General features: G+C 30.2%; 1 protein-coding gene across 3 annotated transcripts in view; it reads right to left on the reverse strand.

Annotated features, from left to right (window-relative positions):
* LOC127281030 (telomerase-binding protein EST1A-like) overlaps positions 1–20,172 on the reverse strand; it is a 127,217-nt gene that overhangs the window by 56,386 nt on the left and 50,659 nt on the right. For all 3 annotated transcript variants that reach the window (XM_051304514.1, XM_051304513.1, XM_051304512.1), the window contains one exon: positions 14,402–14,547. In XM_051304514.1, coding sequence (XP_051160471.1) covers positions 14,402–14,547 — 146 coding nt within the window. The remainder of the gene's footprint in view (positions 1–14,401; positions 14,548–20,172) is intronic.

The raw sequence follows: 20,172 nt of genomic DNA on the forward strand, positions 1-20,172 counted from the left end.
CCTAGAGACCTAGGACCTTGATTTTAGAGGTTATGTTTGTTTTAGTAAATATAATTTAGAATAAATGTTTAAATAAATTAGTAGATATAACGAACAAAGTGGCGCCATCTACTTGTCACTTTTTTTTGCCTAAGCTACTAATTTCAAGCCAAAGGTTTTTTTTTTTGTATATTCTTCCGCCACACGAACTACATCATTGGTATACTTAATGTTTTCTAATTTTTTTTTTATTTCAATAAATTTTGTTTTTTGTTTTTTTTTTTTTTTTTAATAGAACTCTAGGTGCATTAGAGGTGCAGCGAGTAGTGAAATACGTGCACACGTACTTCACGGTGCGGAGCGTGGAAGGCAACTCAAGATGCAGATGATTCGAGATTATAGACATTAGGGACATTAGCCTCGGCGTTATGACTCCCCGGTGCCTGAGGTTGGTTTCGCTCCATCTTACAACCATCACCGTCGCCGCTTGATATGCACTTCGTAAATGGCTAAGTGATTTGAAATACATAATTTACGGATTTACGTGTCCCAACCAATGGCCTCTTCTCTCTCTCTCCCCCCCCCACTCTCTCTCTTTCTCCCCCCCCCCGCTCTCTCTACACATATACATATATATATATATATAGTGTCATTCAGAAGCATTACTAATTCCTAATTTTCGCATCATTATTTTCCTATGATGCAAAAATTATAATTAAGATACCGAAAAAAATTTTACAAAAATTATAAAAAAAAAAAGAAAATTTATAGTTACTCTTTTTTTTTTGATAGAATTGAAAAAATTCAAATTGTTCTCAAGAAAAAGAATTTTGTTTTGCCATATCCATATTTTATAACTCCACTGACAAGGGATCAAAATAAATTATATATATTTGTGAACGAACGCCCCTTAAAGATGCTTGAAGGTCAAATTTTTGGGCCATTTAAAGAAAAGATTATAGCAAAAATATATATATATATTTTCTTTTTTTCACCATCGTAAATAATTTTTTGCGAGACAAGTATTTAAAAAATATATATATATATATATATATATATATATATATATATATATGTTTTTTAAGACCACCATATAGGTTTGAAAAGAAATAAACTATTTTAAAAATGTATACAATAACTTTTTGGTATATCAGTACCAAAAAAAAAAAAAAAAATAACACAGGGAGAGAAAAAAAATTCATGTTCTGAACTCGAGGTCAAATTATCACTATTTTATGTTTTTTGGGGGTCAGTGAAACCAAATTTTGAAGTCAGTTTAACTCCAAAACGTTAGATATGTGACATAACCTCAAAAAAAACCTCAAAATTCGTTTTTAACATTTAAAATTAAGAAAAATTCTAATTCATCTTACGATACTTTATGTTTTTGGGGTCGATGAAACCGAATCTCAAGTTAATTTTAACTTCAGTACGTCAGAAATTTGACATAACCTCAAAAAACCTCAAAATTCGTCTAAAAAAAATCTTTTAATCCAGAAAAATTCAGATCTTAAAGTGTCTACTTTATGTTTTGAAGGTCACTGAAACCAAATTTGAAGTCAGTTTAACTCCAAAACGTTAGGTATGTGACATAACCTCAAAAAAACCTTAAAATTCGTTTTTAACATTTTAAAATCAGAAAAATTCTGATCCATCTTACGATACTTTATGTTTTTGATTTGAAACCGAATCTCAAGTCAATTTAATTCCAGTACGTCAGAAATTTGACATAACCTCAAAAAAAAAAACCTCAAAATTCGTCTAAATAAACCTTTTAATACAGAAAAATTCAGATCTTAAAGTTTCTACTTTATGTTTTTAGAGTCACTGAAACCAAATCTAAAGTCTATTTAACCCCATTACGTCGGGCTTTTGACATAACCTTGAAATAATTCAAAAATTTTGATTTTTTAAATGTATTTTTTATTTTATGTCAAAAACCTCACGTGATTGGTGTTAAATAAACTTTAGATTCGGTTTCAGCAATCCCAAAAATATACTGGCAATTATAGATCCAAAATTTTTTAAAATTCTGAAGTTTTTTTAGGTTATGTCAAATATCTGACATAAAGTAGTCATAATTTGACCTCGAAGTCTGAAGATGAATTTTTTTTTGTGTGCCTGTATAATTATATATAAATCATAATTTTAATAATATATATAATTATATATAAATTGTAAATCTAATAATTTTTTTTTTTTTTTTGTAAATAATTAACAGATGAAGACTTTTCTCTCTCTCTCTCTCTCACATGCACTTCAATAAACTTTTCTTCAAAAGGTTTGTATTGTTCAATTTTCAAGTCGGGAGAGATATAATCCTTGCAATTCTAAGAAAACATCAGCCTTGGCAAGGCTAATATAAAAAGTTCTTTCGCGGTTTCTTATACGAATTCTTGTTTCTCGACTGAAGCTTTGAAGATATACACTCTTGAGAGGGATCTTCATGTCGCGCAGCTAAGTGCGGTGATTCGTCCAAGTTTTTTGCTACATATATATATATATATATACACCATCACATCCTTCAGATTTTTCACAACTTTGTGACATTGCAACTTTCCAAGGATTACATGAATAGATAATAAAATTGATTCAGTGAATATATATATAGGTTTTTAAAGCTCGTCGCCAACTAATAATTTTCAAATATATATATATATATATATATATATATATATATATATATATATATATATATATAAAGAACGGCAAGGAAGTAAAGTAAAAATAAAATTTCAGAAAAAGGTCTCACAAACAAAAATTGCAAAATCTTAAAAATCTATTTTAAAAATATTAGAAGAGTCTCCATTATAGGGTGTTGTTATCAAGAAACTGTCACATTACAGATGTTGTGCTGTACGAGTTTTATATTTCAGATATTACATTAAACTATAGAAGTTGTGAAGTAGAGGATCCAAAATGTGACAGTCTTACGTTTTATAAGAGGTAAGACTGTCACATTTTGGATCCTCTACTTACATATAAGTAAGTCTTAAGTCTTTGCCTTAGGTTTTATTCCTTAAATCCAAAGTTAGGTTAGCTTAGGTTGGGTTACGTTAGGTTAGGTTAAGTTTCCTGAAATTAGGTTAGGTTAGGTTACGTTAAATTAGGTTAGGTTAAATTAAGTTAGGTTAGGTAAGGTTACGTTAAATTAGGTTAGGTTAAATTACGTCAAATTAGGTTAAGTTAGATTAAATTACGTCACATTACGTTAAGTTAGGTTAAATTAGGTTAGGTTACTTTAGGTTATGTTACTTTTGGATAGGTTACTTTAGATTAGGATAGGTTAAGTTAGGTTAGGTAAGGTTAGGTTAAATTATGTTTGGTTAAATTACGTTAAATTAGGTTAAATTAGGTTAGGTTACTTTAGGTTATCTGACTTTTGAATAGGTTACTTAAGGTTAGGTTAGGTTAAATTACGTTAGGTTAGGTTAAGTTTCGTAAAAGTAGGTTAGGTTAGGTTACGTTAAATTAGGTTAGGTTAAATTAAGTTAGGTTAGGTAAGGTTACGTTAAATTAGGTTAAGTTAGGTTAGGTTACTTTAGGTTAGGTTAAATCAAGTTAGGTTAAATTGCCTTAAATTAGGTTAAGTTAGGTTAAATTACATTATGTTACTTTTGGATAGGTTACTTTAGGTTAGGTTAGGTTAGGTTAAGTTTCGTGAAATTAGGTTACGTTATGTTACGTTGAATTAGGTTAGGTTAAATTAAGTTAGGTTAATTTACGTTAAATTAGGTTTAGTTAGGTTAAATTAGGTTAGGTTACTTTAGGTTATGTTAATTTTGAATAGGTTCCTTTAGATTAGGTTAGGTAAGGTTAGGTTAGGTTACTTTAGGTTAGGTTATTTTAGGTTAGGTTACTTTAAGTTAAGCTAGGTTAACTAGGTTATGTTACTTTAAGTTGTGTTATTTTAGGTTATGTTACTTTAGTTTAGGTTATTTTAGGTTAGGTTGCTTTAGGTTAGCCTAGGTTAAATTTTGTTAGGATAGGTTAGGCTAGGTTAAATTAGGTTAGGTTACTTTAGGTTCGGTTACTTTTGGTTAGGTTACTTTAGGTTAGGTTATGTTACCTTAGGTTAGGTTACGTTAAATTAAGTTAGGTTAAATTAAGTTAGGTTAGGTAAGGTTACGTTAAACTAGATTAGGTTAGGTAAAGTTACGTTAAATTAGGTTAAGTTACGTTAAATTAGGTTAATTTAAGTTAGGTTAGATAAGGTAACGTTAAATTATGTTAGGTTAAGTTAGGTTAGGTAAGGTTACGTTTAATTAGGTTAGATTATGTTAGATTAAGTAAGGTTGCGTTAAATTAGATTAAGTTATGTTAAGTTAGGTTAGTAAATTAGGTTAGGATACGTTAAACTAGGTTAGGTTAAATTACGTTATGTTAGGTTATGTTAGGTTAGGTTAGGTTAAAGCATGGAACTTAAGACCCACAAATATAGCAAAAGTTTTAAGACTCAATACGACAGACAGACGGACAGACGGACGGACGGATGGACTACAAAACATCACTAGGATTTCGGTCCTGTCCCAAAAAAAAACCCTAAAAATCACCAAAAAACGGAACAAAATACAAAAAAAAATAATTTGAAAAACCCTATTCTAAATCACTGTCCTACGAGAATATTGAAAAATCAAAAAGGAAAAAAAGAAATAAACTCACAGAATATAACTTCCTCATTCTAAACGGATAAGAAAAAAATACAACATTCTTCACTTTGTTTTTTGTTTTTACCACCACATTAAATTATTATCTCGGAGCAAAAAAAAAGAACATTTCTAATTTGACAATTAAGACATATTTTTGTTGAATATATAATTTTTGAAGCAAAAAAAAAAAAAAAAAAAAAAAAAAGATAAGAAAAGAAAAGTAAAACAATTCAATTATTGTATAGCGATTTTGAAGAGTAATTGAGAAATTTCGACCCTTAGATTATTGTCTGCTCAAAGTAAGTGGTTAAGTAGAATGCGAACCCATAAAAAAACCACAAATGACATAAGTACTGGTTTTCTTTGAGAAATTTTTTATTTTTTTTTTTATTTTCTCTTTTTTTTTTTTTTTTGCTCGCAATAATCTTTTCTAAAATTTTATGGACAATCTAAAATTTCATGATTGGTAAAATGTTTAAATTGATTGAAGGATTTTTTGTTTTATTTTATTTTCTCTCTCTCTCTCTCTCTCTCTCTCTTTCTCTTTCTCTCATTCAAAAAATATACATTGAAAAATCGTTTCAAATATATTATATTTATATATATATAGACTGTATTTACAAACACACAGGGTTGAAATTATACCCTAGGGACTTGTTGCCAAGTACCGTTACGGTGTTAAAACATGCAATAAGTATATGGAATGAGAAATGAGAAGAAGTTAAATTGTTTAACGGTAAACACCATAGTTTGACGGGGTATTTTTCACCATGATTAGCATAATTTGAAAATGTAATTTAGGAGTTATCAGAGTGCAAAAAAAAGCAACGACAAAAAAAAAAAAAACAATACTTAACGTATATTAGCACATGAAGACAATTATGCTTCTGTATTTGCTTCTATAAAATTTTGTTGATCTAAACGCAAAAATATTGTTATCACGAAAAAAAAAAATCTTTACCTGAAACAGGGATATATTTCTGTAGATTAGGGAAAACTTTCGCTGTATCAGTGAAATATATCGCTGATCTAGGTGAAAATTTTTTTGCCTGTTGGTATATGGATTTGTGGTCGGGAGGTTATTTTACGTTAGGTTGCTTTAGGTTAGGCTAGGTTAAATTAGGTTATGTTACTTTAGGTAAGGTTACTTCAGGTTAGGCTAGGTTACTTTAGGTTTGGCTAGGTTAGAATTAGGTTACGTTACTTTAGGTTATGTTACTTTAAGTTAGGTTACTTCAGGTTAGGCTAGGTTAAATTAGGTTAGGTTACTTTAGGTCATGTTATATTAGGTTAGGTTACTTTAAGTTAGGCTAGGTTAACTAGGTTATGTTACTTTAGGTTACGTTATTTTAGGTTAAGTTACTTTAGTTTACGTTATTTTAGATTAGGTTGCTTTAGGTTAGGCTAGGTTAAATTATGTTAGGATAGGTTAAGCTAGGTTAAAATAGGTTATGTTACTTTAGGTTAGGTTAGTTTAGGTTATGTTATCTCAGGTTAGGTTACTTTAAGTTAGACTAGGTTAACTAGGTTATGTTACTTTAGGTTGTGTTATTTTAGGTTAGGTTAAGTTAGGTTAGTTTAGGATATGTTACCTTAGGTTAGGTTAGGTTAGGTTAGGTTAGATTTGATTACTTTAAGTTAGGTTAGATCTATTTTGTGTATTTTGACTTAAAAATATCAAAACATAACCTAAAATTTTTTTTGCTTCTAAGGTCCCTTTCTTAGCGTCACGTCACAATATATTCTTAATAAAAAAAAAAATTCTAAGGCAACGAAAAAATATAATATACTTTCATTATTCAATTTTTCTTCATTAAAAAAAATTATAGCAAAAGAGTAAGTGATTTTTTTTCACCCCAAGCATCTATTGTAAAGAATTGAAAAATGTTTAAAGAGAACTTTCAGCAAAAAAAAAAAAAAAATAATAAATAACCCAAGGGATGGGGGATATTCGACACAAAGAGAGTTTTTTATGACTTGCGATGGCACATGAAGAAGGTGCGAGTATATATAGAGATGGCCACGCCACGGTTGAGAGCAGATTAATACGATAGTAAAGCGATCGAGATAGGTAGAAATTGCATGTTACAGGTAATTGGCAATTTCTGTAACGCGATACAGCTACTTTTCTTTTCATGAAGAATTCTTTAATTTTAAGAGTTGTCTCCATATATCCTATTTTTAACAAAAAAAAAAAAATATATATATTTCAATTTTCTTTTAGCGAAAAAACTTTTTTTCTATAGAGAACAATAATTAAAACCTAATATAGATACAATAGATTTTAACAGGGCTTACGTTACCTTAAGTTACGTTAGTTAAGGATAGGATAATTTACGCTAGGTAAGGTTAAGTTAGGTTACTTTACCTTAAGTTACGTTAGGTAAGGTTACGTTAGGTAAGTTTACGTTAGGTGAGGTTACGTTATGTTACGTTAAGTAAGGTTAGGTTAAGTTTCCTTAAGTTACGTTAGGTAAGGATAGGATAAGTTACCCTAGGTAAGGTTAAGTTAGGTTACGTTACGTTAGGTTACGTTAGGTAAGGTTAGGTTACGTTACCTAAAGTTACGTTAGGTAAGGATAGGATAATTTACCCTTGGTAAGGTTAAGTTAGGTTATGTTAGGTAAGGTTACGTTAGCTGAGGTTACGTTACGTTAGGTAATGTTATGTTATGTTAGTTAAGGTTAAGTTTTTTTATGTTACGTTACGTTAGGTAAGGTTAGGTAAGGATACGTTAGTTTACGTTACGTTAGTTAAGATTAAGGTAGGTTAGTTTATGTTACGTTACGTTAGGTAAGGTTAGGATACGTTACATTACGTTAAGTAAGATAAGGTTAAGTTTCATTATGTATGTTGAGGTTAGGTTACGTTAGGTAAGATTAGGTTAGGTTACGTTAGATTACGTTACGTTAGGTAAATTTTGGATTGGTTACGTTACGTAAGGTTAGTATAGTAAAATTTTTTTCTACTTTAGGAAAACGTTTCGCTATTTCAGTTAAATCTTTTTATAATTATAAAATTTTGCATAAAAATTTTTTTTTTTTCTTTATGGCAAAAAATCGTTGGAATTTATTTTGCAAATATATTCTTTGAAGATATGCCATTGGGTAAAAGGTTATTAAATTATTTCAATGTTAGCTTCGCTATTAGCGCATCACTGGTTGTATATGCAACAGGAAATTATTACTCTTCACATACCATCTCTAACACGAGGGAAAATTAATGAAAAAAGAAAAAATTAAAAAAAATTAAATTGCAAAATCTTCTAATTAATACAATTTTGTTCAACGAATGATGATGATAATGATGATGATGATGATGATGATGATGATGATGATGATGATGATGCCCCTGTCATATCAATGTAGAAAATTTTGAAACAATATTCACGACAGAATCTCTCTCTCTCTCTCTCTCTCTCTCTCTCTCTCTCTCTCTCTCTCTCTCTCTCTCTTACTTTTAGTCGACAATTAACTTGAAGTTAATATTTGCTTCCTTAATCATGAGTTATTTTTAGTTTTAAAAACTGAATGGCGTGCAAACATATAACATCATCTCTTCCATATAGAGGTTATACTCTAAATGTCACAAGTATGCGGAAAAAAAGAGAAAGAATATATGAAGGAAGTTAGTTATCAAGAAGAGAATAAAACAACCCTCGCTTCGTATATATATATATATATAAAAGGCAAACACTATTTATAGGAAACTGGTTGTATATAACTTGTAAATCCACATTGGCCATTTCAAACGCTATTTTAATAAAGATTTTTGCCTTTTGCCTCCGCAAGCGATATTGATCCCCACTATTTTACACACACTGAAATTAAGAAATTTGAAAAAAAAAAAACAATTTTTTTTTCCTCTATGAAAATATGTAATTTTTTTGCATTTTTGATCCTCGCGAGAGAAAACAAAAACGGGGTGGGTGGGGGGAGGGGGAGAGGAAACAGAATGGACATAAGACACCACAAAAGGGTGTCGTGGTTTAAAGAGATGATAACCGCAAACAACTCGAATGACTTGTTTACAAATCAAAACCTCAAACACAGATCAATAACTCTCTTGCGAAACATTTTCGGTAGTCAATATAAACAATAAAAATGTTTAAATTAAATTAATATTTTTATACATTCTCATCACATTATAGTTTTAAATTGAAAAGATTAAATTCCTAAGATTAGTAATTAAAATTATGCTTGGTAAATCAAAATGATTTTGAAATTTGTGATTATAATAGTTTTTTTTTTTTTTTTTTTTTTTTTTTTTTTTTTTTTCTGGGGGTATTTTATAATTAAGCCAAAAAAAGTGTGAGAAAAGCATATAATTGTCATTTTATCAAGGAAGTGAAATTTTCGATTAGCTGGAGTTTATAAATCAATGCAACGGCGCCTTGGCTTCCGAAGAAGTTGAAAGAAGATACTACTAAATGCCGACTCTCTTGAGACACGTAGCATAACCAGCAAAGCAACTGGCTGCAACTAGGAATACACACATCCACACACACGCATTGATTACGCAAGTCATTGAGCATTCGAGACAGGCGCCGTACGCTAATTGCTACCTCCACTATGGGTTCATTCTATACACAAGAAAATTTTACATTCACGCCAAATCCTGTATTTTAAAAAGGATGAAAAAAAAAGAAATTTTTTTAATATAACGGAAAATGGATAATTAATCGTTTGATATAGAAAATTTTTTTTATGACTGTAAACCAAAAATATAGTAAAATTAAACTGAAACTCAAGTAAAACTAAACTAAAACTAAACTAAAACTAAACTAAAACTAAACTAAAACTAAACTAAAACTAAACTAAAACTAAACTAAAACTAAACTAAAACTAAACTAAAACTAAACTAAAACTAAACTAAAACTAAACTAAAACTAAACTAAAACTAAACCAAAACTAAACTAAAACTAAACTAAAACTAAAACTAAAACTAAACTAAACTAAAACTAAACTAAAACAAAACTAAACTAAAACTAAACTAAACAAAAATTGAACTAAAACTAAACTAAAACTAAACTAAAACTAAACTAAAACTAAACTAAACTAAAACTAAACTAAAACTAAACTAAACAAAAATTGAACTAAAACTAAAACTAAACAAAAATTGAACTAAAACTAAAACTAAACTAAAAGTGAACTAAAACTAAACTAAAACTAAACTAAAACTAAACTAAACTAAAACTAAACTAAAACTAAACTAAAACTAAACTAAAACTAAACTAAAACTAAACTAAAACTAAACTAAAACTAAACTAAAACTAAACTAAAACTAAACTAAAACTAAACTAAAACTAAACTAAAACTAAACTAAAACTAAACTAAAACTAAACTAAAACTAAACTAAAACTAAACTAAAACTAAACTAAACTAAAACTAAACTAAAACTAAACTAAAACTAAACTAAAACTAAACTAAAACTAAACTAAAACTAAACTAAAACTAAACTAAAACTAAACTAAAACTAAACTAAAACTAAACTAAAACTAAACTAAAACTAAACTAAAACTAAACTAAAACTAAACTAAAACTAAACTAAAACTAAACTAAAACTAAACTAAAACTAAACCAAAACTAAACTAAAACTAAACTAAAACTAAAACTAAAACTAAACTAAACTAAAACTAAACTAAAACAAAACTAAACTAAAACTAAACTAAACAAAAATTGAACTAAAACTAAACTAAAACTAAACTAAAACTAAACTAAAACTAAACTAAACTAAAACTAAACTAAAACTAAACTAAAACTAAACTAAAACTAAACTAAAACTAAACTAAAACTAAACTAAAACTAAACTAAAACTAAACTAAAACTAAACCAAAACTAAACTAAAACTAAACTAAAACTAAAACTAAAACTAAACTAAACTAAAACTAAACTAAAACAAAACTAAACTAAAACTAAACTAAACAAAAATTGAACTAAAACTAAACTAAAACTAAACTAAAACTAAACTAAAACTAAACTAAACTAAAACTAAACTAAAACTAAACTAAAACTAAACTAAAACTAAACTAAAACTAAACTAAAACTAAACTAAAACTAAACTAAAACTAAACTAAAACTAAACTAAAACTAAACTAAAACTAAACTAAAACTAAACTAAAACTAAACTAAAACTAAACTAAAACTAAACCAAAACTAAACTAAAACTAAACTAAAACTAAAACTAAAACTAAACTAAACTAAAACTAAACTAAAACAAAACTAAACTAAAACTAAACTAAACAAAAATTGAACTAAAACTAAACTAAAACTAAACTAAAACTAAACTAAAACTAAACTAAACTAAAACTAAACTAAAACTAAACTAAACAAAAATTGAACTAAAACTAAAACTAAACAAAAATTGAACTAAAACTAAAACTAAACTAAAAGTGAACTAAAACTAAACTAAAACTAAACTAAAACTAAACTAAAACTAAACTAAACTAAAACTAAACTAAAACTAAACTAAAACTAAACTAAAACTAAACTAAAACTAAACTAAAAGTAAACTAAAACTAAACTAAAACTAAACTAAAACTAAACTAAAACTAAACTAAAACTAAACTAAAACTAAACTAAAACTAAACTAAAACTAAACTAAAACTAAACTAAAACTAAACTAAAACTAAACTAAAACTAAACTAAAACTAAACTAAAACTAAACTAAAACTAAACTAAAACTAAACTAAAACTAAACTAAAACTAAACTAAAACTAAACTAAAACTAAACTAAAACTAAACTAAAACTAAACTAAAACTAAACTAAAACTAAACTAAAACTAAACTAAAACTAAAGTAATTCTTACTTATTTTTAATTTCAAATTTTTAATTCAAATTTGACGCAAAATTTAAATTTGAATTTACCGCGAAATTTTAGTTATACCTAACCTAATGTAATTATTCAATCTAACCTGATTGATTTTCAACCAACCCTAATTGATAAGTAATAAAAGATAAGTTTTTTTAAAAGTAAAATATCTAATTAAAGCTTTTTCAATTGGATCATACAGGGTTGGGTAGTAAAGAGCTACTTTTTGAGATATACAACTGGAAAATGCAGGGTTGGGCAGGGAAAAAATACTTTCTGTAATTCCCAAACTTAATACCTTGTTTTCCTGGGACTTTTATCTACAATTACAGACCAGGATTGGGTAACTCTAGTTTATTTTTATTTCTCATCTGGATAATACAGGGATGGGTAGGTAAAATCCTCTTTTAAAGATAAACAGCTTCTCAACCTTGCTTCTATTAAAATTCTAGTACTTTTTCTACAAAATTGGTTTGTTTTCATTGTAAACACTCGACATTTTTCATAATTGTCGTCAACTACCGCACCCTACTCTAGTGAAAATTCAGTGATTTTATTGTTAAATTTAAAAGTTTCTAAATTTTCTACTAGAGCAGGGTGCGGTAGATGACGACCATTATAAAAAATGTCGAGTGGGAACAATGGAAAATAACCAATTCAAAAAGCAGGGTTGGGTAGCTACAAAACTGGCTACAAAATTTTTTTTCCTAATTTGAAAATGCAGGGTTGGGCAGCAAAAAATACTACCAGTGATTCTTAAAATTGATTCCTCTTCAAACCTCTAACTTTAGAAATAAAATTACATAACAGAGTTAGGTCACTTGAGTGAATCTTTTGCCTAAATTGAGAGTACAGGGTTGGGTAGTATAAAACAAAATACTTCCAGTGATTCTCAACCTTGATTTCTTGTCACTCCTGTGACTTTTGTCTAAAATTACATAGCAGGGTTGGATCACTCTACGATATATTCTCAACAGGGTTGGACAGTAACACCTGCTTCCAGTGATTCCCAAACTCGTTCCCTTTTCCATTTTGCGATATTTGAGTAAAATTTCATAGCAGGGTTGGATCACTCTAGTTAACTTTTTTCCTAATTTGAAAATGCAGGGTTGGGCATCAAGAAATACAACCAGTGATTCCCAACCTTTATTTATTGTTACTCCTGTGACTTTGGACTAAAATTAGATAGCAGGGTTGAGTCACTCTACGATATATTTTCAACAGGATTGGACAGTAAAAACTACTTCCAGTGATTCCCAAACTTGTTCCCTTTTCCATTTTGCAATATTTGAGGAAAATTCCATAGCAGGGTTAAATCACTCTAGTTAACTTTTTTCCTAATTTGAAAATGCAGGGTTGGGTAGCAAAAAAATACAACCAGTGATTCTTAAAATTGATTCCTTTTTTAACCTCTAACTTTAGAAATAAAATTACATCGCAGGGTTGGGTCACTTAAGTGAATCTTTTGCCTAAATTGAGAGTACAGGGTTGGGTAGTATAAAAAAAAAATACTTCCAGTGATTCTCAACCTTGATTTCTTGTCACTCCTGTGACTTTTGCCTAAAATTACATAGCAGAGTTGGATCACTCTAGTTAATTTTTTTCTTAATTAAATGCAGGGTTGGGTAGTAAAATATTACTCCCAGTGATTTCTAACCTAGTTTCCTTGTCGCTTCTGTGATTTTTGTCTAAAATTACCTATCAGGTTTGGATCGTTTTTAGTTAATTTCTTTATCCAACTGGATAATACAGGGTAGGGTAGTAAAAAGCTACTTTTAGAGATAGGCAACTTGAAAATTGCAGGGTTGGGTAAATACCATGTTACCTTGTTATCCAGGGAGTTTTACCTTAAATTACACACCAGGGTTGAGTAACTCTAGTTATTTTCAACTAAATTTAAAAAGCATGGTTGGATAGCTACAAAATTGAGCTTTTTTTGGTAAAATTAACTCAAAAATTACTATTTTATAACAGAAAAAAATTCCGATATGTTCTCGTGGCAAAAATACTTATTTGACTTTTTTATCTACCGTGCGGAAATTTAAGTTATTAATCATTTGCCTTCCAATACAAAAACAAAAGAAATAAAATTTATAAATAAAAACTTTCATATTTTTCCAAACTATTAATTTCGCAACGTTGCACAACAATAACACACTTAAAGTAAAAAAAAAAACTTTCAAGTCGGAAAGTAAAAAGGTCGAGTTGATTTCATTCCTACGCAAAAATATTCAGATTAAATATATAGGAACGACTTTTGGCAAGCAAATTGAGTGTAGTTAACTCGAATTTACGAGACAGCTTTAGTAGTCTCGACAAGCGAATAAAATAAACCAATTCTAAAAAAGTGCAACATTTTCAAAAAAAAAAAAAAAACACGCAACTCTACAGAATGAGAGAAATTGTTTCATTCACCAAAGTGATTTTAAAATTTATAAATAATCGTCATTTATCTTCTAGAAAAAAAAAAATTCCGAGAGAGAAAGAGAGAATTACTTGGAATTCCTGAATCCATAATTGAATCAATATCTTCGATCGATGTTACTAACCGACAGTGGTGGGGGGAAGGGTTTTTTTTTTTTTTTTTTTTTATTGTTGTGGCGTAAAGTGCAAACTATTTCCAGGAAATGGTTACGTGTTTCCTGATGTTAAGTATATGCTTACATTCGATCTCAAGCGTTCATCTTCTTAGCGTGTTTGCAACCATTGCTTCCTGAATTATATACCTTTATCACAAGAGGTCATTATCAACAATTTATCCTGGTGGTGCGGGTTTGTTAAAGAACATTCGAATCAGAAGGGCAAATAACAATTGCTAATATACAGCTAAGTGAAAATTACTTATCCTCAGTTTCAAGCGCCATAACTACTATTATATATTATTGCAAAGATTTAAAAAAAAAAGGATCTAAAAGGATTTTAATAGCAGAAGGCAAAAAAAAAAAAAGAAAGAAGGACTTACCCTTAAGCTGCGTTGTCTCAATCGCGAACATATTTAGTGCCAGTAACTGAAGAAGACGAGTTCCCGGAAGTGGAAGAGGCGAATGTTGCAACAATGCTCTGAATTCCCTCAGCATTTGGATTCCTGCTTCTTGGAAGGTTTCCATTCTGAAAATTACGAAAGAAAAAAATTAGCAAAATAGGAAAAAAACAACAACAACAACAAAATAAAAATTATTATAGTAACCGGCAAAAGTTATATACAATAATCTTGAGAAGGTAGTTTGCGCGCAGGTCGATTAAAGCTAAGCGCATCCGTAACGCATTTATCAATGTCACTTTACTTGCAAAACGTGGCGAGGACGCGTAAAAGATCAAATATATATATATATATATATATAGTCTTGCCGGAGAATCCTGTCTCATTCGATGTGTTTGCTACAAGGGTGTGACTCTATAGATAATTTACCCGGAAGCTCATTTATCTTCTAGTTACAAGCCATATAACCAAAGGACAAGAACATTCCAATCGAAAGTTCACTTTAATCGAAATGTTAACATTCCTTGACACATGTCCACTTCGCGTTAAATTGTATATAACGTTGAATGAATATATAAGCGAAAAAAAAAGTGGTTTAGATTAAAAACAATAGATAGTTAGTTAGTCGAATGAGTGTCTCGTTATCGTACGATTCATTGATTAGTTATTTGCCAAGATTGAAAAAGGAACATCGAAGAGACGAAGCAAATGTCCATGATCGAAATCTAAAGTTGCAGGTTCTCAGCGCGGTTAACGATTCTAATGAAAAGTCCCTAAACCTTCATTATAACGGTATTCTAACACAATCTTAGAGCAACTTGAAAGGGTCACAAACAACATCTTATTCTTGAGGGACCACTTGGAAAGATTCCCCCCAAAAAGTGACTCCTGGAGGTTCTATCAGAATTCCGCCGGAACTTCCAACGTAATTTCCAATGGAATTCCATCGGAGTTCTAAAGAATTTCCGATGGGATTCCCACGGAATTCCGATTATTTTTTTTCAAAAATTTTAGAGTCCTTATTCCATCGGAAATTCTTTGGAACTCCGATGGGATTTCCGATGGAATTACTTTGGAAGTTCCGGCGTAATTCTGATAGAGTTCTAAAGAATTTCCGATGGGATTCCGACGGAATTCCGATTAATTTTTTCAAAAATTTTAGAGTCGTTATTCCATCGGAATTCCGTCGGAATTCCATCGGAATCCAATCAGAAATTCTTTGGAACTCCGATGGGATTTTCGATGGAATTACTTTGGAAGTTCCGGCGGAATTCTGATAGAGTTCTAAAGAATTTCCGATGGGATTCCGACGGAATTCCAATTAATTTTTTCAAAAATTTTAGAGTCCTTATTCCATCGGAATTCCATCGGAATCCCATCAGAAATTCTTTGGAACTCCGATCGGATTTCCGATGGAATTACGTTGGCAGTTCCGGCGGAATTCTGATAGAGTTCTAAAGAATTTCCGATGGGATTCCGACGGAATTCCGATTAATTTTTTCAAAAATTTTAGAGTCCTTATTTCATCGGAATTCCATCGGAATCCCATCAGAAATTCTTTGGAACTTCGATCGGATTTCCGATGGAATTACGTTGGCAGTTCCGGCGGAATTCTGATAGAGTTCTAAAGAATTTCCGATGGGATTCCGACGGAATTTTGATTAATTTTTTTCAAAAATTTTAGAGTCTTTATTCCATCGGAATTCCATCGGAATCCCATCGGAAATTCTTTGGAACTCCGATGGGATTTCCGATGGAATTACGTTGGAAGTTCCGGCGGAATTCTGATAGAGTTCTAAAGAATTTCCGATGGGATTCCGACGGAATTCCAATTAATTTTTTTCAAAAATTTTAGAGTCCTTATTCCATCGGAATTCCATCGGAATCCCATCAGAAATTCTTTGGAACTTCGATGGGATTTCCGATGGAATTACGTTGGAAGTAGCGGCGAAATTCTAATAGAGTTCTAAAGAATTTCCGATGGGATTCCGACGGAATTCCAATTAATTTTTTTCAAAAATTTTAGAGTCCTTATTCCATCGGAATTCCATCGGAATCCCATCAGAAATTCTTTGGAACTTCGATGGGATTTCCGATGGAATTACGTTGGAAGTAGCGGCGAAATTCTAATAGAGTTCTAAAGAATTTCCGATGGGATTCCGACGGAATTCCAATTAATTTTTTTCAAAAATTTTAGAGTCCTTATTCCATCGGAATTCCATCGGAATCCCATCAGAAATTCTTTGGAACTTCGATGGGATTTCCGATGGAATTACGTTGGAAGTAGCGGCGAAATTCTAATAGAACCACCAGAAGGGGCACTTTCCGGTGTATTTTTCTAAGTGGGGTTTACTACTGTTTTTGTAGCTATCCAACCCTGCTTTTTAAATTTAGGAGAAAAAGTACTAGAATGTCAATTGCAGCTAGGTGAAAAAGATGTTTATCTCTAAAATATAATTTTTTACTACCCATCCCTGTATTATCCAGTTGGGAAAAGAAATTAACTAGTTACCCAACCTTGTTATGTAATTTTAGGTTAAAGGTTCCAGAAAAACAAGGTAACAAGTTTGGGAATTACAGAAATTATTTTTTCCCTGCCCAACCCTGCATTTTCCAGTTGTATATCTCAAAAAGTAGCTTTTTACTACCCAACCCTGTATTATCCAATTTGGAAAAGAAAATTAACCAGAACGATCCAACCCTGATAGGTAATTTTAGGCAAAAATCACAAAGAAAATAGGTTAGGAATCACTGGTAGTAATATTTTATTACCCAACCCTGCATTTGCTAATTATGGAGAAAGTTAACTCTAGAGTGATCCAACCCTGTAATGAAATTTAACTCAAAAATAACATAATTGAAAAGAAAACAATTTTAGGAATCACTGAAAGTGGTTTTTAGTACCCAACCCTGAACTTTTTAGGGTATATTTCCATTCTCCCCACTCGCTATTTGTCATAATTCTCGTCAACTACCGCACCCTGCTCTAATAGAAATTTAGTAACTTTAAAGTAACTTTTAATTTTATCAATGTAGTTACTAAATTTTTACTAGAGCAGAGTGCGGTAGTTGACGAGAATTATGACAAATAGGAACAGTGGGAATAGGGGGGGAATGAAAAAATGAATGAAATAAATGCGACAATGAACCAGGGTTGGGACACTAACATAATTATAGAATTACGATTTTTGTTACCCAATTCTGTTATCTATTTTCAAACTACTGTAAACAGTAAATTATGGAAATTATGATTAGACAAAATGGGTATTTTTAAAACACTAAATATCGGTTTAACATATTTTTTTCTGTAAAAAAAAAATAATAATAAATATTATTTTAATTATTACTGTAAAAAATTCTTTAGATTATAAATAATAACATCAAATTCTCCTCGATGTAAAATATTAATTTTTAAAATATGCAAATAATTTTAGTTACTATATTTGAATAAAAAATTGAAAGTGATTTTTTTTTTTCATTTAATTTTGAGGATAAAAGTATTTTGCAAGGAAATGAAGAAAAACAGATGTAAAAACAAAGGTGAGGGGGGAAACAAGGCATTGATCATATGAAAACGGCAGGAAGCTCAGAGTAAGTAAACACCGTCTCGAGATCGACGATTCATCGACTATCATTGAATTAGGATATCGTGTACCTGTCAATCTGGGCGTTAATAATACTTAGAGTTCACGAAGAAGAAGAAGAAGAAGAAGAAGCGAAAAGGAAGAAACGCGAAAGGAAGGAAGATTGCACGCAACGTGTACTTAGATTGTGGGAACGTGATAGTAGTACGAAAAAGAAATGGTCCTTATTATACCTTCGTGTTGTAATACCGGCAAAAAAAAAAAAAAAAAAAAGATCAAACATCAAAATTTTACGATATTAAGGGTTTACATACAATTCTTCATTTTTCAAAATGTTCAATCATTATTTCATAACAAAAGGATATCCCTAGGATATCCATAGGATATCCATATCAATGGTCGATATCCTAGAGTGGTCCCCAGGATATCTTGGGATATCCATAGGATATCCCTAGGATATCCAAACCGCCGGTCTGTAGGACATCAACAGGACATCCATAGGATATCCCTAGGATATCTAAACCACCGGTTTGTGGGACATCAACAGGACATCCATAGGATATCCCTAGGATATCTAAACCACCGGTTTGTGGGACATCAACAGGACATCCATAGGATATCCACAGGATATCCCTAAGACATCCACAAAATATCTATTGGATATTATATCGCAGGATATCCATGGGATATCCTCATGATGTCCGAGGGATATTCTTAGGATATTCACGGGATATTCTCACTCGTATAGTCTCATAACCCTCACAACAAAAGGATATTCAGGATATCCTTGGGACGATCTGGGGATATCGATTTGTTTTCGGCGGTTTGGATATCCCTGGGATATCTTAGAGATGTCCATGGATATCCAGAGGATATCTTAGGGATATCCGAATCGCCAAAAGCAAATGGATATCCCCAGGACGTCCCAGGGATATCCTGAATATCCTTGTGTTGTGAGGGAATGACTTTAAAAACAGTATCCTGAGAATATTTTCTTGACATCGAGAAGATATACTGAGAATATCCTGAAAATATCTGTGAGATATCCTGACGATATCTATGGGATATCCTGATGATATCTGTGGGATATCTTGACGATATCTATAGGATATCCTGATGATATCTGTGGGATATCTAAAGGACATTTATGAAAGTCTATAGAAATATCCAGAAGATATCCTGTGGATATCCTCAGATATCCATGGGATATCCAAACCGCCGATTTTTTAGATATCCTTAAGAGATCCTTTTGATATCCATAGAACATCACTAGGATATCTGCGGGATATTATCAATATATCCCAAGATATCTTGTGTTATTAGGGATTATTGTTAATTTAACCCTTAACTACTACAATTCAAACGTAAATGGCACAACGGGTCTACTGTACCCATATGGTGTTAAATTATCAAAAAAGAATTTTTGGGTGAAAATCTGAGCTAATATTAATAAAACTAAATAATTATAAAATTATTTTTACAAGAAACTTAATTATTAAAAGTTATTAAAAAAAAAAAAATTCCTCTTTATTTGGAAACAATGTTACAAAAAAAAATGTAAATATTCCAAATAAGGTAAAATGGAAAAGAATCTACAATAAGAAGTTCTTGGAAGAAGATTTGTGCGTTTATTAAATAGGATGCAACGCGAATACCAAGCACTTTAACCTACACGTATGCATTTTGCGGTGAAGCTAAAAGGCAAGCACTAAAGTAAAGGTTCAGTAGCTATTTTAGTCATAAACTATAAAATGGCTGTCTATATAGATAATAATCATTTAGAATCATTACCGGATAATTTGGGTCTGATAACGGCTTCTAATATGTATATGTGTCATTTAATTGAAGACTTTGTGTTATTATAATGTATTTCTAAGTTCTTTGGCATTATTAAAAATCAAAAGTATTTTATTAAGAGAATTTAGAAATTTTATTAAAAATTTTATTGTAGATAAACTCAAAAAAAAATGTTGCCGAAGAAATTCAACTACCATTGGGTATAGTTGACTAGAAAGTATAGTTAAACTAACTACTTTTTTAGTTAATCTAATAATGTTGATGTAGTTAATGTAACTATTTTTAAGAAGTTAATAAGTAATAGCTGATTTTACGTAAATATGTAGTTAAAGTACAACTACAGGTCGTTAGTAAAATTAACTTTCTTAAGGT

Source organism: Leptopilina boulardi, unplaced genomic scaffold (assembly GCF_019393585.1).
Source record: "Leptopilina boulardi isolate dan_hultmark-lab unplaced genomic scaffold, ZJU_Lbou_2.1 LbouV2_260, whole genome shotgun sequence".
Taxonomy (NCBI): domain Eukaryota; kingdom Metazoa; phylum Arthropoda; class Insecta; order Hymenoptera; family Figitidae; genus Leptopilina; species Leptopilina boulardi.